Source organism: Astatotilapia calliptera, chromosome 17 (genome assembly GCF_900246225.1).
Source record: "Astatotilapia calliptera chromosome 17, fAstCal1.2, whole genome shotgun sequence".
Lineage (NCBI taxonomy): Eukaryota > Metazoa > Chordata > Actinopteri > Cichliformes > Cichlidae > Astatotilapia > Astatotilapia calliptera.
Genome location: NC_039318.1, coordinates 35,313,777 through 35,334,864, shown reverse-complemented (window position 1 = coordinate 35,334,864; position 21,088 = coordinate 35,313,777). Strand labels below are relative to the sequence as shown.

The 21,088-nt window shown below is 39.7% G+C and overlaps 1 protein-coding gene across 4 annotated transcripts; it reads right to left on the bottom strand.

The window, feature by feature from the left end:
* Positions 1-2,991: 2,991 nt before the first annotated feature.
* On the bottom strand, positions 2,992-19,144 carry slco1e1 (solute carrier organic anion transporter family, member 1E1). Of its 4 annotated transcripts, XM_026147950.1 has the most exons (16): positions 18,998-19,144; positions 18,616-18,720; positions 14,039-14,173; positions 12,886-13,027; positions 12,634-12,766; positions 12,416-12,546; positions 10,898-11,044; positions 9,905-10,003; positions 9,035-9,268; positions 8,799-8,963; positions 7,589-7,784; positions 7,334-7,499; positions 5,019-5,203; positions 4,084-4,148; positions 3,847-3,964; positions 2,992-3,719 (listed from the first exon to the last, which is right to left on the bottom strand). In XM_026147950.1, the coding sequence occupies exons 3-16, from the start codon at positions 14,141-14,143 to the stop codon at positions 3,227-3,229; spliced, it is 2,379 nt and encodes a 792-aa protein (XP_026003735.1). In that variant the 5' UTR covers positions 14,144-14,173; positions 18,616-18,720; positions 18,998-19,144; the 3' UTR covers positions 2,992-3,226. The 4 variants fall into 4 exon arrangements, with proteins under 4 accessions (XP_026003735.1, XP_026003734.1, XP_026003737.1 ...); XM_026147949.1 differs by lacking the exon at positions 18,616-18,720; XM_026147952.1 differs by lacking the exon at positions 18,616-18,720 and having other exon boundaries at positions 2,992-3,641.
* Positions 19,145-21,088: the final 1,944 nt, after the last annotated feature.

The window sequence follows — 21,088 nt, the reverse complement described above, 5'->3', positions numbered from 1 at the left end:
CCACAGATAAAAATAAACACTTGACGTCACCAACATCTACCTCTACATGGAAACCAAATAGCATGTTTTTTGAATTAATTGCATTAATGACATCTTAGTCAGGAAGGTGTTTTGTTTTGTTGCTTTGTGAATGCATTTTTACCTTCCTACTAAATATCTCTTGTACATCAAGCAGTCTTATGCATAAAGTTACGATTCTGGTGTTTTCTTTCTTCTTGGACAGCGTGCATAAGTGCAGAGAAACCCTCATATTTCAGTGGTATTTGTAAAAATATCTCTGCTAATGAGAAGAAACATACTTTAAGACATACTTCTGTGCGCAAAACAAGTCCTCAATTTTGCCTAAACTTAAATCTGATTAGGAATTGTTGTTCAAAAGACCAAGTGTGACATGAAAGATTCAAGCTTAGGGACAAAACCTACTGAGGATCTGCACCTAAAAATACTTTTATTTTCTCCTGCTGCCCGGAGCTTAACAGCATAGGCTGGTTGTACATTTCACACAACTCTTAACACAGCAACTCTCTCTCACACCTCTCTGGAGTGTTTTTTCTTTTCAACCTTTTCCCACCTGACGCAAAATCAAGCACACAGATTTTTACACTGGTCAAAACAGCTGGTGAAAACAAAGACACATTTAGCAGCTACATTTGTGATCTAGTCTTTTGTACTTCACCTTGATGTTTGAGCCTCACCGTACAGTCTAAAAATACCCCCCATCCCCTAAAACGTATCAATATTCCTTGTTTGGAATGTTTTTCATCTCATCATGTTTTCAGTTGATAAAAGATCTTGACTGCAGGCATTCCAGTTTAGCATCCAGACTCTTCTACTATGAAGCCATGCTACTGAAACAAATGCAGTATACAATTTCGAATTGGCCTTAGGGTTAAAAATATATTCCTCTAAAACGTTTTCAACATTCATGACACATTTCCACATATTCCTCCTGAATGACAAGTCTGCTTTTCAGTCTGAAGTATTTGGGCTCCATGTTTTCCAAAAAGTATTTCAAGGGTCGGTCTGTCTCAGCACAGAACAGTTTTCCATTTTGCCTCGGTCCACAGACAACAGCAGTGTTTCTGGATCATGTTCACTTATGGCTTCTTTTTTGCATGACAGGGCTGCATTTCTGGATGGCACGGTCAGTGATCATGCCTGTTTTTAATGCAGTGCCACTTGAAGATCACAGGCACCTGATATGTTTTTTCAGGCTTGTCCTAAAGTCCTCACAATTTCATGTTGAGAAAAATTATTCTGAAATTGCTGCACAATCTGGAGATACTCTTTTTTTGTTTTTTGGTTACTGCATAGTGATAAACCTCTGACCTTTTTTACTTTTGAGAAGCTTTGCCTCTCTTACCTGCTTTTATTACAATACAGAATCATGTTACTGAGCTGTTGTCAGGTAAACTAACCCTTTTGGAGACGTGTTGTTGCCACCAAATTCAAAATGACCTAGCATTTTTGTGGTTTATGGAATTTGCAAATCATTGCATTTTGTTTTGATTTCCATTTTAAAATGTCCTAACCTTTTGGAACTGGGATTGTATATAGAAGATGACTTTATATTATCTATAAAAAAGGGAAAGGGAACTGTGGTTCCCTGAGGTTTTTCCCATTTTTCAGGCAAATACTTGCTACTTACCAGCCCAGCTGTAAAAAAAAAAAACCTTGAAAGATCGTGTCACAAACCAGAAATGGAGATGGAGTGCCTTCAAAGTAAACGTTGTGCCTCGGAGCTTTTACTTTGAAGGCAAACTTTCTGAATGTGTTGCTGCCATGCCCAGACGTTTCACAATTTTATTGCATCTCTATGACTGCATTTATAGACAAATGCATTCCATTCAAAGTCTGTACTGTGTATGCATGAGATCTGCTTAATGAATGCAAAAATAATTCTAGTCATTCAAACATCCATTTATTTACACAAAAAAACTTTTTTTTCAAGAAGTTGAAGTAATCTATAAAATTTTTCACTCTGGGACCTTGCAAAGCGGTCATGTGATCATATACATACATCAGCACAACTTCATTTTTGTTCCAGAGACTGTTTCTACAAATGTGGAAATGGGACCACTGGTAGCGCTCTTTCTTCACAGGATTAAGCGTGATATAACCAGTGTTGGGTAACATTACTTTTAAAAATAGCATGTAAATTTAAAAGATTACTGGATATAAAAAGTAATCAGTTACATTAAAGCATTACCTAAAAAAAATAAAATAAAAATAAAACCCCTTTTGCATACAGCATGCTGGTTATACATCCAGAGGGCTTGTAGTCTACTGTACTCATACTTTTGACTGTACTGACTTTACTTCATTGATTAGCATGTTGACAGCATCATCTTCATTTCCACAGAACCAGCATCAAGCTTGTTAATTTCCCTCGTAGAGCAAGCTTTAGCTGAAGTTTTGGAGAAGCAGAGTGTGGTGGAGCACGACTGCGGGGAGGCGGACACACCTGACTTGCATTGGGTCATCAAGCCTCCCTGGCATATGAGAGTGAACTGGCTCCTGAATGGTGTTGTTGTTGGTGTATGGGCGGCTGGGAGCTGAGAAGATGCAACCGCGAGAGTGTTCGAACAACAACCAGGAAAGTGTGTGCTAATGAGTGTTATAATGTGGTCCATCATTCATGCCACATACAGTCATCAGTCTCTTTCTCAACTGGCCTTACCACTTACTTTGACTGCAGATTACTTCAAAACATGAAGCACAGCTCCTTAGCAGCTGACAGACAATAAATATAACTGTGGTACACAGTAATTCAAATTCTTCTGTAATGTAAATGTTGTCATATGCACAATCATGCTGGCTGAGCTCTACAACTGGTTACATTCCAGTATGTAGCTGGATGCTAATGAGTTGAAAGGAGCCAAAAATATTGTGAAACAACAGGATTTAATTAGGTACTTTTAAATATTTAAAAAGTACCTAATTGAGTTTGTGAACTGAAAAACAACACCCCCCCCCCCCCCCCCCCCCAAATTTTTATCTAAGGATTTGTTACTTTGTTACATTTAACACCCAACACTGAATATAATAGTTGCATCCTGCAAAAAAAGGATGGAAAATACTATTAGCATTAACCGTGACATTGTCCTGAAAGTAGTCCCTCTTAACAGGAAAATTATATTTTGACCAAACTTTGGGACGTTCCATCCATTCCAGTTTGATTTTGTGTTGGAGACCACTCTGCTAAACACAGTCTTTATGTGGTCCATCAGTTTAGTTGCTGCCTCTCTTTCTCCAATTTGCTCTTGTCATCAATGTGATCGTCCTGCTTCTCTATTACTTTGTGTCCGATGGATTCTTTACGGACTATCTCTGTGTTTGTGCCATCAGAAGACAGAGGAATAACTTCAGCGCAGGTATCTGTCATGTATTTAGCCTCCTGTGCATTACTTGTAGAGATTACTCCATCATTATGAGGGGGCAGTTCTACTGTGTGGACCTCTCCTCCTTCCTCCAAATCTGTAGCAATCTTTACCCAAATTTTTGTAGCACTGGGTAAGTTGGGAGTTTCAGGACTGGCTCTAATCTCCTCAGTGAGGTTTAATGGCGTCTTTAGTTCAAAATCCTTTGATGCTTTTTGCTCCTGCTTGTCTGTGTCCTTCTCTGGCTTTCGGAACTGGCGTCTGAGAAGGATGATGACAGCAATGAGGAAAAAATAAGAGGAGCCACTGATACAAGTAATCAAACCCAGGAAAATGATCCTAAAAGTAGAGAACAGAATTGGATTGAGGCAAATCAGCAAAGGTCTTTACAACAATTATAATACTAGTCAATAATTTTTGGCAAATTTGTTTAAATAGTGTAAACTGGAATTTCTCCGTGTGGTACCTGTACATATCAGAGTTGTAAATACGGCATGCCCCCCTACCGCCACAACTCTTCATAGACCATTTAAGGCAAGTTGAATCAATCAAAGCGCCGAAATACACCGGTGCAGGAATTCCACCTACAGACAGCATTGGCAATGGGGACAAAACTTTTATCCAGAGAAAATTAACCTTTTGGGATTCAAGCAGAGTGACATATATTTATGCTTCACGTCAAAGTGAAAGTACTGAAGCTTACCAAGAGTCCTAGTTACCAAGGTCTGAATACCCAGAGCAAGGGATTTGAGCTCGGGTGTGATGCATCTGCAAGTACAAAACAAAAAAAATCAAGAAAATAAGGAGTACATTATAAAAAATAAACCGGTGACGGTAGGCTGACGGGTCTCCATAGCAGCAATGGATAGACGTGAAGTGATACACAGGATGCAGGAACAGACTTTGGCTAGGCTAAATTTTAGTGGAATTATTGGGGAACTATCTTGCAGTTTTTGCTTAATACTGTTATTTAATGCTGGACATTAGTTCTTTAAAAGGTGAAACTATTCCTTTAAACCCTTTTCAGGTGATACTTACGTACGTTCTTTCATTGCATGTGTCACCACCACACCACCAAACTTGTCAAAAAGTAACTTTGTTTATGCTTCCCTTGAGTCAGGGTCACAGCAGCCAATACTTGATTGCATCAAAACAGCAAAGTTTTCTCCTCTCACTGGAATTATCTTGTCTCTGTCTTTCTCTCTGTCCGCCTTTCCATTTTGTTTCTTCTTGCTCTGTGTGTTTTTCTCTTAGTGCCTCCCTCCTGCTCCTTAGCAGCCAGTGGATTGATGTGCCTCCATGTCAAATGATCAATAATCCTGAGTAGTTTATCTAACCAGGTATTTTATCCAGTCTTTGCATGATCGTTCTATCATCTTTTGTGGCAGAAGACAATGTGTCAAAGGTTTAAACCTTCCTGTCTTTGTGCCTCCCAGGTTTTTAACCTCACCAGCCCTCCGCATGCCTGCTCAGTCTCTATTTGGCCCCCACGCTTCCAAGTTCCTGCCAGTCTATCTATACTCTCTCCACCTCACTTAGCCGCGTTACGTTATAACTATTTTGAGTCCTTCCATTTCACTGTCTACCACTACTTTAGGCTGCTCATAGACGTGATAGCAACACTAAGTTTTTACAGACCGTATAATGACCATGTAGCCAGGTGTGGCTCCCAGAGCATTGATAAAGGAGCTGAGAACAGATATGGCCATATAGGAAGTGAAGCTTCGGCTGCAGTCCTTGGCATGAGGGCACTGGCCCAGTCTCACTGATGTACTGCTGCCTGCTGGAAAGGAGGTGGACACACAGGTGCAGTTGTGAAAGACCTGGGAAAGAGAGAATATTTACATTTATATATATTTTTATGTCTTTTACATCCAGGCATTTTGGAACTGGATTGTAAAATTATTTCATTTTGCATTTTCTACCCAGGAAAAGTAAGCATTGTTAATCAAACACGTTAAAAGTCCGTAAAATTACACTTTTTAAAGTTTAAAGCAACTGAGATTTGAGTTTCCTGAAGAGACAAGGGACAAAACTGCTCTCCACGTAACATCTGACACTTCACCCAGAGGATTTTATAGGCGAAGAAAAGGTAGGGGATATTTACAAGAGCATAAGAAGAAAAGCACATAACAGCTAATCAATAACATTTACAACAATAGGAAAATACACTGAGAGTACACGCTGAAAAATGCTTTAGTAGCAACAGTGTAACATCATGCCTCCTGGCTAACATCATCTTCCTCAACAGCAACTAGTAGAAACATTGAAGAACAACAATAGTGATGATTTTGTACTGGATTATATCTTTGCAACACAAATAATCTAATCTGTAAGTATTATATACAAGTACTATATGTGATCATGTTTCAGAGAATGCTGCGAAACCTCTGCTAACTTCTCGGAGTAATACTTGAAATTTTGTGAAAACAAAACTGAATATTGAAATGTACTGCAACGCTCAAGCTATATCACAAACACTGACATATGTGCTTTCTATTCATTTATTATACATGCAACAAAATAACACTATATACTGTATGTGTCTGATCAAATTGATACATTTTGGGGTTAATTAAAAGTTGACCCTTTTTTAATGTTAATTGACAAGTGTAAAATAATTAGATGGTAATGAGTGAGCTTTTAAAAGAGAGTGAGTTTTCAGTTTTTAAAATAGTTTTAAAAGACTTTTAAAAATAGTTTTTAAAATGATAAAAAGTGAGAAAAGTGGAGGATTTTTATTATTCTGACTGCTTATCATGGTTACATGGATGGTATTCATTAGACCACCTGTCACAAAAAATAAGAAAACACAAGTATTTTAGAAATCTGTAAATATTATATTGCCGGTTCAAGCCCTGGCTCCAACCGTCTCGGTCGTTGTGTCCTTGGGCAAGACATTTCACCCGTTGCCGAATGGTGGCGCCAGTGTCTGGCAGCCTCGCCTCTGTCAGTGCGCCCCAGGGCAGCTGTGGCTACAACATAGCTTGCCATCACCAGTGTGTGTGAATGGGTGGATGACTAAATGTAGTGTAAAGCGCTTTGGGGTCCATAGGGACTAAGTAAAGCGCTATACAAATACAGGCCATTTACCATCTTACAATGCTGTGATTGCAGCCATTCCCCAACTCTCTGTGAATGGTACTCATTGCCTTTGATCAGTGGGTTTTGATGAGGGGTTGTTGATCAATGGTCATGAGAATTTGCATATTAACAATCAAAGAACTGACCTCACAGCCTATTGTTCCCAGTGTACTAGTTTCAGTCAGTTTCAGTCAGTGGTGCTGGTTTCAGACATTCTAGCATTAAAAAAAAAAATTTTTTTTATTGATTGAAGAGCTTTCACATACTGGTGAATTAACCATCACAGTACATTTTAAAGCATTGTAAAAAAATATTTTATTTCAGAATTTAAGCTATCAAAGCATTTTGATAGCTTAAATTTTCTTAATTTTTTTCAGTGTCGCTAATAAAGGGTGTTCCTTTGAAATGGCCCACAGTACTGCTTATGAACATGTTTTATCAGGTTACAGTGGTTCAACCTCAGCTCAACCCATGTGTCAAAGTGTTGAAGTGTAATTGGGAAAGATACTGAACCCTAAGAACTGCCTTTGATGTGTGTCATCACTGTGTGTGAGTAAAAGTATAAATGTAAATGAAAGGGATACAAAGTGCCGTGAACATGTGGTCTGTGAAGCTCTCTGAGTGGTCAGTAAGAGCAGAAAATGTAAATGCAATCCATTTACCATGGGAGTGCTGTTCAAATGCATTTAAGGATGAGACATATATAAATATCAAGAGTTCATGTTACAAAGTAGCAGTATTTAAAATGTAATGTAACCTCAATACACCGCAATCAAGACATTCTTGACCCAAATATCTTCCAACAAGTGGCTGATACACATGTTTACACTTTACATTATACCTCTGTGCTCTCTTGTAATTGTCCTTACGGTGTTTTTGCCGTGTCCGCTGGAGCTGAGGCAGCCAGCCATGCATGGGGAGATGTAAGTGATGCCGCTATCTGAGCAAACGGGGTCCCACTCCTCTGCTGAACAAAAGCAGTCCCTGTTACACTCAGAGAAGAGCATTTCTCTGCTGTACAATACACCTTTTGTCCTGCAAGGGAGTGAAGCAATGGATATTTTGATCTACAGTGGACACAGGAAGAAAGTTGCTAAATCAGTGATATTTGTCTCAACACTGACCCGTTGTACGATACAGTGAGCCCCGCTATGGGTATGTTATCACACTTGGTGCCAAACTGCAGCAGCATGAGGAGATAGGACATAAAGGATGTTGCAAAGGAAAGCTGAGCTCCTGATACCACACTCAGCTTATACCTCTTCATCAGCAGCCCTCCGAGGAAGATCCCTATTGCCACTGCTGGCAGGTTCAGGACACCTGAAGGAAACACAGGGGAATATTGCTTGTATACTTCATACATCATATCACATATACATACTTTATACCAAGCACATTTTCCTTAATGATTATTAATGATTTGTTTGTTAGATGTTAAATATTTGAGTGCATTTTGATCATTTAAACCTTATCTAAAAGTACACACTGCTTATTCACAGAAGGTGAACGTGTTACAACCCGGCTCAAAAGCCGCAACATAAATAAGGAGAAGAATACCAGAATTTCAGTGAGAAGAGGTTTTATCTTAAAATGCATAGCAGGTTGGCTAAAATGGCTGGAACCACCAAGGCAAAAACTAGTGAGCCTCTCTCTGAAAGCCTGCTTCAGGTATGCTTTTATCCACACCTGAGTAGGTGTGGCCAATTAGCACCAGCTGAACACACTGAGGAGATTAGGGGCTGCAGAAGGGTGTAACACTGTTGCCAGCAAATTAACAGTATCTAAAAGTCATGCTCTGAAGAAATAGGAAAAAATCGAATAAAAAAAAAAAAGATCTGACACAGGACATGAGAGATGCATGTCTCAGAGGAATGTTGGCTGTGAAGAAGCCATCCTGAAGGAAGGGAAATGAGAAAAGGCAGAAGTGTGCAGGGTTGGCGCTGGGTATCTATACACCTACGAGTACAGTTTTCCTTCACAGGCTGTCCTCTCCGAACCTGTTCTGAGTTGATTTATCAAGCTCTGAAACAGTGTGGGATAATTTTGACAGAGAACAGAACAAAAGGCAGCCAAAGGAGAGCTTTGAATGTTTTTAAAGAAGCCTGGAGAACTATTCCTGAAGGGTAGCAAATTAAAAGAAAGTTTCTCTGGGAGTGTTCAGGCTGTGTTGTGTTGGTGGTCATTGCAAATGCTGACCTTCAAGCTTGATAGAGTTGTAAAAACACTATTTTCATGTATGTTTGAACACGTGTCAATAAATTACTGCGCCTATGTTCCACTTTTCTATCAAAAGTTCAATATGAACACATAATTTATTGATTTCAGTATTTTTACCTATGAGGAAGTTTGCCCTGGATGCAGACTGTCCAAACTGTTGCTCCATGTATTTGGCTTTAAAGGTGAGTAGACCGATGAATGCATTGAACTTCAGGATGTTCCCGCAAAGAAGCAGGAAGTAAGCAGGAGTTCCTAACAGACGCCTCAATGATGGAAGGAACCCTGGGCAGGAACATCCACAAAAATCACGTAAGATCCATCAACCTGCACATGCAAACAGACGACGACTCTACCTTTGGCAATTTCAGTCAGCTTGAAGTTTTGGTTGTTGCTTTGCGCATCCTCTGTCTTGTTAAGGATCTCGCAGACTGGAGTTTCATGGTTTTCTTCACTCTCCTGCTTGGGCATCGAACGGGGCAGAAACCAGAAGGGAATGCTGGAGATAAGCAGAAGGCCAGAGGACACAAGAAAACCCATCCACCAAGCACCCACCCAGCGGGAATCTTTAGGAGTGATGGTCACACTTTCTATGTAAAAGAGAAGAATTTTCAAGTTTTCTTCAGGAAGTCTTCAAATAAAGGCTTCGCATAAACAAGTCTCAATCAAAATATCTCTGTTGACAAAAGTGTAGACTGGCTAAAATGTTTTTAACTTGTGAAAGTTTGTTCTTTAACTCTTGTTACCCCCATCCAGCTTCTTGGCCTTACACGGTACATAAACTTGATTTGTTAGACAAAGACAGTTTTGTCATTTTAGCCTCCAGACCATCCCATTCAATGTCAACCCAAATAATCATGATGTGATTGAAGTGCAGACTTTAACTTTTAACTTTAATTAAAAAAAAATGTTTGCATTAATTTTACAGTCAATTTGAAATATTTGATTTAATTTATTTAAAATATTTGATTTAAAATCCAATGTGGTAGTGTATAGGCAAAATTGCAGAGAAATGTGTCGTTGCCTAAAAAGATCTAAATGTGTACATTTTCTTTTTGTTTCTAACGCAGACAGGTTTTTATATTCTTTCAGGTAAAATCACTGCTTTGAATTTTGTCAGCTTTTGCCATCTATCGGATACTTTTAAGATGAGCTCTAACCATAATGAGTCGTGTATCATGTAAAAAACAAAAAACAAAACCCAGACACACAAAGAAAAACCTTACCCATATCAACATATCCAATGTCAACATATAGTCTGGCACAATAGGAACCCAAAAGGAAGCCAAACATGGGACCCAGGAGAGTAATGGTCTGGAGACAAGCTGCCAATGACAAAATAGATCAGAAGTCTACGATGTGATATTAAACAATCTAAAGAAGGGTCTCAAACTTAAATGAGCTGTGGGCCACTACTGGCACTGTCATCTCGTTGGAGGGCCACTTTAGTGGTCGAGTAGTACAAAAAAAACCAAGCGAAAACAAGAAAGCACCCACAAATATTTCCAAAAATGTTTTCTTTTGTTTGTTTTTTAAAATTTCCAATATTGTATCACAAGACAAAATTGCAAACATCAACGCAATTTCTTTTTTACCTCACTCTTAACTAACTGAAGCCTTTCATTGACCTACCAAATAAACACGTGGCCAGAATAATTTTGTTCGTATTAAAAAAATAAATAAAAAAGTGCAGACATAAGTGTACGCATCAGTTTTTGACTCTTTCACTAGACTAACACAGCCAATCCCTCCACATGTTTGTAGTCTCTGCTCATATTGCCTTCATATTAGATCATTTTTTGCTTTTTAAAGAACTTATTTTAACATTGCACTTAACAACAAACACATCCTCCCTAATAAAACAACATCAAGGGCCAAACTGCATTATATGTCTTCACGTTGATATAAGGGCCATAAGTAGGGGTGAGGTGGGCCGCAAGTGGTCCCTGAGCGGCAGGTTTGAGACCCCTGATCTAAAGGATAGGGTGTAAAATGAGATATTTCCTTGACCCTCAGTTAAATTTACTGAATACGAGATTAATTGTAGGTTTACCCTGATAAAAATCACACATTAACCAGCATAAAAATGCTGTACATACAGGAATGATGAATGTGTGTATTCTCACATGGCTTATAGGGCATTTAAAGGAATTTATTAATTAATTAACAAATTTTAAGTCAGGTGGAAGACTTTAAAATCCCTTTGAACCCCATATTACCAATATAAAAAGGGGAGTTTTCCGCCTTAGCAAAGTCATCGATGTAGGAGATGCCAAGAGGTGTGACTGGAGTTTCTCCAATCCCCCGCAGAGCATTCCCCAGGAATACGTAGATCCACATGCTGGAACCAGAATCTCTCACACAGGCTGCATAATGACACAAACTAGAAATCTGTGATATTGATTTTGTTACAAAGAGTTCACACACAGTGGCTCGCACAGCATCAAAGTTATACATGGAGCATGCGTACTACAATAAAAAAACACACCAAATATTGCATGGATCCTCTTGATCAGGTTCACCAGTATTTTCCTGGCTCTGAATGAGCTTTACAGACTTAACAGCCTCAGCCTGTTCACGACACACCAGTGTTTTTTCTGGTTCTTTCTCAGTATTTAGTACACAAAAAAATACATTCTTTACTCAGTAAAATATGAAATATTTATAATAGTTAACTCATTCACTGCCAGCCATTGGCAGTGAATGAGTTAAACCCATTGACTCATTCACTGCCATTGACGGCTATAGACGTCAATGGCAGTGAATGAGTTAATAATGAACTATGAAAATATAACACAATATGCCCAATTGATTAAAGCAATGCAAGTAGTGGGAGTGGAGGGGCCAAAAATTCCTCTATACAGGAAAAAGCCCAGTTACATGAAAATGAGAAAGACACAGTTTTACATCTATATCTGCTATATCTGCTTTTTCATTACGGAGACTACGTCAAACAAGACATGAATAAAATCTGCCGATATTCAGTACCATCTTAATAGTGGCTTGTTGTATATCACCACATTGTACGTGACTTCCATTATATTTCTTTCCAAATACGTCTCATCTGAATAGCTGAACAGGATCAATAGATTGCATTTTGTGAGAGCATCACATGGTTTTGTGAGAAGCAGAATTAATTATAGTTTAACAATAGTGAGACTGAAGCAACATTGCAACTAAAGCCCATCTCAGGGACCAAAATTAATGGGAACAAGAGGAGCTCCTAAAAACACTGAAAAACACATGGGCACACAGAGCCAAACTGAATTCATTACCATAAATATTACAAATGTCTGCTTTCTTATTATTCTGCCTCCTTTCAGTCTTTTCTTTTTAAAAGTCGTCTCTCGTTGGCTAGCTCTAGAGTCTGCGTCCGGGCTTATTGTTGCGGACGTGCATGCTGTTGTGTCTTTGTTTATTCCTGGTGACAAAGATGCACCAGGAGAGAGCTGATTGGCCGGTGAGTTGTTAGTAGGTTTAACAAGGTTTCATGTTAAAGTTTCATGTTTTTTTTGTAAAAGAAAATCTACAATAACCATGAGTTTTAAGCAATAAATAAATAAGTAATAATAACAATAAATAGCTGACATTGCCATGCTATTCTCTCCTATTTACAGGTATTTACTGTACCCGCTGCAGCAGAAAGCAGAAATGCATTTGACTGCACTAAATAGTGAAAGTGAATGTTTTACTATCTTTAATTATATTTAATCCTGGCATGTATTCCACACTCTTACCTTTATTGTCCTCCAACGAAGGCTCTATTTGAATTTCTGGCACGTGATCTAGTGTTTTCAGAGGATCCACACAGGCAGCAATGCTCAGGTTGTCATTCTGAAAGACCTGAATCACCGTGTCATACTTATACCTGCAAAAAACAAACAAAAAGTCCATGTCAATTTCTTCTGTCATCGTTTTTGCTTATAGAAGTTTCTCATTTAAATTTGACCTGTACCGTCCCATGAAGAAATGTGTGAGGCCAGTGAGAAACGCCCCCACAGCCATGAGGAAACAGCCCGCAGCGATGAGTCTGGGTCGGTGCAGCTTAGCCCCAAAATGGCTGACCACAGCTAGAAACAACAAGTTGCCTACACACACACCCCAAAAAAGATTGAAATCAAGTAAGCAAAAAGAATGACTTTTTCTCCACTGTATCACAAAAAAAAACATCAAAGCGTTTATTTTTAAATGAACTGGTTGATGTTACCCATCTCAAAACTGCCATCTATGAGACCGATGTGTGTGCTGGAGAGGTCAAAGCGCCTCTCTATCTGAGTGATGGAGCTCTTCATGTAGGTTCCTGTCAGGGCTTTGGAGAAATAGGCGAAGGAAAGCGCTACAATAAACAGCTGGAAGACAGAAAACAGAAGACAATATAAAAACTCACATTCTAATAATGCAAAGATGTTCTGGATAAAACTAGGACTATGTGTCTACATACCCAAACAATGTCATAGTGTAATCATGGAAATGATTCTGCCCCCTTTTCTGAGTCTCCACTACCTTCTACTGTGTAATTGTGGTCCTTGTTTAATGTTGCATTACCCCTTTATTCTTAACTTGAACAACAACTTATGTTGTGTTGAATCAGTGCACAAAATCTGGTGTAATGTCTTGACATCACAGTTAACAACAATAAGCTTTTTTAATTTTGACATTCTGTCTCAAAATTAATGGAAAAAAGAAAGGGATGAAAACAGAAATATGATGATTCCAGTGTACTGCTGTAATCAGGCAAAGCGTAGCTCCGGGCAGCTACAGAAGTGTCTGACGAAAGCTCATTTAGAGCAGAAATTTGGCATGCTGAGATTTTCAGTAACAACACAAGATCAGCTCTTGGCTTGATTTTACCTACTTTGGGAAAAACATATCTCTGAAAATGTTGTTCAATCAACTGAAAACAGATGTGCATCTGGCTTTCTGAGCATTTATCCACCTATCATCTATCTTTAGCCTGTGCCGGGTCAAAAGGGGAGGCTGTTAGAGCTCACTCTAGCGAGAGATGCGCACAGGCACGACAGGTTTCCTGCCTAGCGCAGGGCTGACACATGAAGAGAAAAACATTTACAGTTATGGGCAATTTTGTGTCACTGATTCACCAAAACCCGAATGTCTTTAGAGGAAACTACAACAAGTCTAAACAGGCAGCAGTGCCAGCGGGGTAAGAGTTTAAACCCAGAGCCTTCTTGCTGTGAGGAGACAGCGCTAACAACTGCACCACCTACTGCCTTTTACGCTTTTAACTGGCATTTTTATCTGGGCCACTTTACACTGAGTGCATCAACAGAATGAACCGCAGTCCGAGATCAAAAGCAGGATAAAAAAGGTGTCAGAGTGTTGATCACAGATAGCTTTAGTACTTTGAGATTGGAGAAGCCAGGGCGCTTTCTGGTCTTGTGGTCGACGGGGCTACACAGAACCTCTTCGCTCGTCATGTTGGCTGTGTCCTGTGCTGTGTTTTCCATTTTCCTCTTGGTCTTCCTTTCCTTAGAGCACTAGTTTAATAGAGGAGAAAATATATTTCAGCTGCATTCATCTAATAAAACTTTACTGTGGGTATTTTCGGATTTGCTTATTTAGAAAAGCCAGTGTACATATATTTAGGTTTAAGTTTGTGATCAATGACACTTTAAAAAAGAAGTGTTTGCTATAATTCCTGAAGAGCTATTATACACTTTTGGTAAACTACTTGAATTGAAGCTGAACATCTACACTTTAGTCACATGCAGATTGTTCGCGGTGTTGCAAAAAGGCAAAATTACAAAGAATGCGTCATTGTCCCAGAAAGTGAATTCTGTTGCTCTGTAAGTGTCTTCAGTGGGAGAAATGTTTCATCATTTATGTTTATCCTAGTAAACATAAGTGCATAATTTGCATAAGAAACTGGCACCGCTGACTAACAATGGACTATGAGGCCAGGTTCAGGTTCATTAATATGCAAATTATCTTAACGATTGATCAATGGCCATGAGTACTATTCAGAGAGAGTTTAAGAATGGCTACAAGACCCCCCACTCAAACCAGCGTTCCTTCCTGCCCAGGATGTCATCCTCATCACTTAAAGAGTAGCTACTGGGTGTGACCAGGTTTCAGTGCCCTGGCCTCACAAAGTTACTCTTCAGTGATGTTGTCCTCTAGCCAGTGTGTATTTTCCAGTATAGGTTATCTCACAGCAAATATACTATACTATATTTATAAGATTAGGGAAATATGCAGTCAGCTGAGGCTGAGGACGTCACTGGGATCTGTGACAAAACAATTCTTCCATTGACAGCTTCCTGTGATTTCCTTACCTGGATGATCAAGCATGCATTAAGACATTAAAACATACCATTGTCCAAAAACCTGGTCCTAATAGTATAGATAAATCAGTAAAATGAAGGATGCATATACAAAAAGTTAGAAAAAGGAAATAAGCCATGAGAAAATGATACCAACTGCAAATGATGCAGTTGTAATGAGAAGCTATTCATCTTTACTCAGCCCAAAATCATACCTACCGTATTTTCGCAACTATAAGGCGCACATAAAAGCCTTAGATTTTCTTTAAAAAGTGTGGCGCGCCCTATAGTGCAGTGCGCCCTGTGTGTTGTAAGGAGGACGTAGTAGAGAACACCATGAGAACGCTAAAGGGTGAAGTGTGGGCGTTGCTCGTATATACCGGACAATCGCACATACCTGTATAAAAGGACAGGTATGTGCATTATGTGGAACATCGTTGTTTTAACAACCCTGAAAATGGCAAAGAGACACGCTTATGAAGCACAGTTTAAACTGAAGGCCATCAGCTATGCGGAGGAACATGGAAATCGAGCAGCCGCGAGAGAATTTAAGATTAACGAATCGATGGTTCGCAAGTGGAGGAAGCTGGAAAACAAGCTCCGACAGGTCAAGAAGACGCAGCTGAGTTTCCGCGGACATAAGGCGAGGTGGCCCGAGTTGGAGGAAAGACTCGAGCGGTGGATCATCGAGCAAAGAACGAGCGGGAGAAGAAGCGTTTCGACGGTCACCATTCGACTAAAAGCGGTTTCGCTAGCAGAAGAAATGGAAATTGAACATTTCCGAGGAGGTCCGTCTTGGTCCTTTCGTTTCATGAAACTGTGCCATTTTTCCATCCGGACCAGGACTACGGTAGCGCAGCAACTTCCAGCGGATTATACCGGTAATGAAAAGCTGGCTATCTTCCACTCCTACTGCAGCAAACACATCGCCGACAAACACATCCAGCCCAGCCACATCACTAACATGGACGAGGTGCCGCTCACTTTCGACATCCCGGTGAGTCACACTGTGGAGAAGAAGGGGACCAGCACGGTAGCGATACGCACAACGGGGCACGAAAAGTCTTCTTTCACTGTTGTGCTTGGCTGCCATGCTAATGGACAGAAACTGCCGCCTATGGTGATTTTTAAGAGAAAGACTTTGCCTAAAGAGAAGTTTCCAGCAGGAATCATCATTAAGGCAAATGAAAAGGGCTGGATGGATGAGGAAATGATGAAAGAGTGGCTGAGGGAGGTGTATGTATGGAGACCAGGTGGTTTTTTTCCACGCATCACCATCGCTGTTGATCTGTGACTCTGTGTGCCCATCTCACAGCCAATGTGAAAAAACTAGTGAAACAAATGAACTGTGAGCTTGCTGTCATTCCGGGAGGCCTGACAAAGCAACTCCAACCGCTGGACATCGGTGTGAACCGCCCGTTTAAAGTAAGGCTGCGAGCGGCCTGGGAGCGATGGATGACCGATGGGGACCACAGTTTCACTAAGAGTGGAAGGCAGCGCCGGGCGAGTTACGCCACAATTTGCGAATGGATTGTAGATGCTTGGGCTAACATGTCTGCTGGCACTGTTGTTCGAGCTTTCGCAAAAGCCGGCATCATTTCCGAGGAGCCGCATGGCATGGAAAGTGACTCTGACAGTGAAGAAAGTGAACCTGGAATGTTTGATGGAGATTTAGCGCAGCTGTTCAATTCAGACACAGAGGATGAGGACTTCGATGGGTTTGATTGATGACAATTACCGGTAATAAAAATGTGAGTACCAAACTCAGTTTTGCTCCTGCTTCATTTTTAAATACGCATACCTATAATCAGGTGCGCCTTATGTGTGTGTGTGTGTGTGTGTGTGTGTGTGTTAAATACAGTAATGGCACACATAACTGAGACTGCGCCTTTTAGTACGGTGCGTCTTATGGTCGTGAAAATACGGGTATGTGCAAAACCTGAGTAAGACCATTGTTCAGAACACTGAAGTTTCTGTATAACAGTCAGGTAAAAAAGAAAGGAGTCTGTGAGAAGCTAAGTACTTATTGTAAGCAGCGAGGTGCTGTTAATCAAATACACTTGATTAACTGATCACCACTGAGTCTGAGCACCTCTATAAAAAACACAAGCTTTACGTTGCCATTTGTGTTTATACGCATTCAAGTGTGTGTTAACACCATGTCACAATCTTCCCAGGAGTGTACAATCTAGAAAAATGAATCCCAGGGTCAGACCATGTAATGCTTAGAACTGTAAACAACCTGAAAACTACATCTCAGACTCTACAGACCTCAGTGAGCAAGTTAAATGTTAAAGTTCATGACAGTGCATTGAGATAAAACTGAACAAGTATTCATTGTTGCCAAGAGAAAGCCTCCTCTCTAAAATACCATGACTCGGCTTTGGTTTGCAGTGTTGCACCTAAACTAAGACCAGAAAAGTGGACCACATCAGTCCAGCTCTGAGGTCTTTACACTGGCTGCCTGTCCGTCAGAGGATAGACTTTAAAGTTCTGATGCTGGTCTATAAAGCTCTGAATGGTTTAGGACCAAAATACATCAGTGACCTCCTGACCAAGTATGACCCTTCCAGATCCCTCAGGTCATCTGGATCTGGTCTTTTATCAGTTCCCAGAGTCAGAACCAGACACGGAGAAGCTGCATTCAGCTTTTATGCTCCTTACATCTGGAACAAACTCCCAGAAAGCCTCAGATCAGCTGAAACACTCAGTTTATTTAAATCCAGGTTGAAGACTCACCTGTTCTCAGCTGCATTTGAATAAAGCACCAAATCCACACTTTTAAGCTTAAATTTCAAAACTTATATTTTAACTACTGATTTTATCTACTGTTCTGATTTTATCTACTGTTTTTTAATCAATTTTAAATCATGCTTTTTATTGTTTTTGTTTTTTAATGTCTCTGTAAAGCACTTTGAATCACCTTGTTGTTGAATTGTGCTATATAAATAAACTTGCCTTGCCTTGCCTAAAAAATCCCAAGATTTCTTGAACAATATCCTTTGGGCAGACAAGAACAAAGTGCTTTTGGTCACAATGAACAGCGGCACATTTGGTGAAAAGACAAATACAGTACAGCAGCACACACAGACCTCAAACCTACCAAGCACAGTGGTGGAGCGCTGATAATTTGAGCTTGTTTTATAGCCACAGGACCTGGCCCCCTTGCAGTCAGCTTTAGTCAGCCATGAACTCCTCTGCACACCAAAGTATTCTAGAGCCAAATGTGAGACTGTCTGTCCGATTGTTAAAGCTTAGCTGAAACTTGATAACACAATGCAATACAATCTCACGCACAGCAACAAACTTCCAACAGGGTACTCGAAAAAGAAAGCGTTGCAATGATCCAGTCAAATTCCTTTGGAATGTGGGACCTGAGCTGTGCATAAACCAATGAACTGAAGCAAAGTTGTAATTTTTCCACGACGATCATGATGATGTGAGAGATTAATAAAGGCATACAGAAAACCATTAATCCAAGTTATTGCTGCTAAAATTGGCTCTATAAGCTACTGAATCGTGTTTTTTTTCTTATTCACATGACTCTATAAACAATTCTAAACACTTTTTACAGTGCAAAGTCAATCTTTTTGGTTCCAATGCACAAGTCTGTTTTCAGTGATGGAAAGGAGGTGAAATCTAAAAGCAGATGGTACCTGTATAAAATCCACAGTCCTCTCAGGTCTATAAATGTCAGGTGCTCCAGCCAAAGCCCATATCAGGAAGAAAAACTCTCCAGTGACAACTTTGGCAGCACTGATCTGTTAGAAAAACTGTGGGGGTGAAAATCTGACAGAAAAGTCCGTATGTTTTTGTCTCATAACTCCATAAATCCTTTTCAAGTTCAGACTTGTTAATACTCCCACTCAAAGTGCGGCTTAACCTTACTGTCTAAGTCGTTCTTGACCTACAAGCTCACCTTATCCTTGGTGGAAGGAATTTGAAGAAATTTAGATGTATTATTTTTAGTAATAGCAAGAGGAATCGTTAGTAAAATCCCAACTGCAAAAGAAGCACTTGGGAAGTTTGATGAAATACCTAGTGCATCGTCAGGTGAAAGGGACTATGGTCTCCCCCTTCTTCTTCCTCTTTTGCTCCTCTTTAAGCAGCCATATATTGCTCTTCCTACTGAGAGCAGACAGATCTGTTCTCCCTGAGCTCCTATTCTCCCGTCTGAGGGCAAAGCTTTTGCTTGGTACAAGCAGACAAAAGGCCTCACACATTTTTATTCCAAACACATGCCAGCTAGTCCTTCCAGTGGGTGGTTGGATTTAGTGGGGGTTAAAGGGGTAAGGAGGAGGTGTGGGGGCGAAGATTAATAACTTCAAACCAGTCCCTAAGGATTTTTATTTTTCCTCACAAGGTAAAACATCAGGTGCATGGTGACGAATTATACGGGATTAAAAGTCTGCTTAAAAAGTATGTCTGTGTAAAAGGGAACTGTCAGCGTGGTGAATGTTCAAGCAGCATTTCACGCACCAAATGATACCAGATGAGTTGGATGGATTTGATGATGACCTCAAATGTGGAACAATATGTCTGTGTATTAACCTTTGCCCGAGAATGTGCTATTAGTCCAGTGACCGCAGGAGGGGTCCTGGCAGCCAAGCAGCAGGTCACACAATCAGCTTTGTCCCTGCAAACATTCCAGGGATTATGATTAGCGCCTTCACATTCCTGCACAGCAACAGCGAGGGACACATTTACTAATTACCAGAAATTATACTTGTCTCCAGAAAAGTACAGTTGACTTGAATACTTTACACGTCTTCTGCTACTATATTTAATTTAATTACAAGTGCATTCAGACAGGGATGCTGGCCATAACTGCAGCACTCCGTTTTAGACTAACAGCAGCTGTACTGCCTGGAAAAAAGATGATTTTTTAAAGATTCAATTTGTTAATGTTATTCTTTCAATTTTGCTTAAAAATCTGATTATCTTTGGTTTGTGTAACTAGAAGTTGTGAGAGCACTGAAGTTGCATATTTTTTCCGTGGATATTTTCTTGTGTAGAGCACAGCCTGCAGGTGAAATAAGATAACACTTAATGCTACTAAGCATGTCATGGGATTCAGTTAACTGTTTTACCATGATGATTAAAAGTGTAACATAAAAAAGCTAACATCTTAAATTTTATCTAGACCAAACTAAAGCAGGTCAAATAGTCATTTTAGCAATAAAGGTGATTAGAAGTAATAACATAAGGGAGGTTATAACATTTATAACACTTTACACGGCGTGGCTTAAGTTCAAACATAGTCTCTAGGCCAATAAGAGAAAGGGGAGCAGTATTTAACAAGTGGAAATTAAACACAGGATAGTCAATGTTTGTTTAAAAAAGCTTATGTAATTTTAAAAAGCCAGGTTACGTAATCCAAACCTTCAACTTTAAACTAGGCAACGTGATGAAAATGCAAAAAAAGAAACAAGAAAACAGTGACAGTAAGTACCAGAAAAACACTGAAATGACTGAAAAAAGATGTACCCTAACACTGCAAAAGCACAACATTTCTTTTTATTTCAGGAGAATCATTCTGAATCAATGTTCTCAAACGGCTCTGTAGACTCACAACTGCAAACACAGAGACTGAATCACTGAAAAAAAAGAGTCATAACCACAGTGGTGACCTTGCCAGACTTTCTTGTAGTTTTCTAAAGTGTTTTTGAGAAATAGCTCTCCAGGATTTCCAGCAAGTCTGGTTCTTTTTCGGTCCAATTTTCAGTGAAATCATTTATCTTTGGACAGAACATTTTTAATCCGGTGATTTCTTTTGTTTATTTTACGAAAAATGCCAGCAACAGCAAAGTTCACCATGGTGTGTAGTGTGTTCTTAAAAACGTTTAGAAAACTGGACAAATGGAAGACAAAAGATGTGGCAGGCCTTAAAGTTCATATCCAACAGATAAACAGTATCTGAACGTCATGCTCTAAAGAAATAGGAAAAAAAATATATATATAACAAAACGTAACAGTGGAACTGTTACGTTTTTGTAACTGTTACGTAACAGTGGAACTGTGGAACAGTGGAACTGTTACATTTTTATACAAAAGGCAGCCAACATAAAAAGAAGAGCTTTGAATGTCCTTTCACAAACCTGGAGAACCCTTCTTGAAGAGATTACAGGA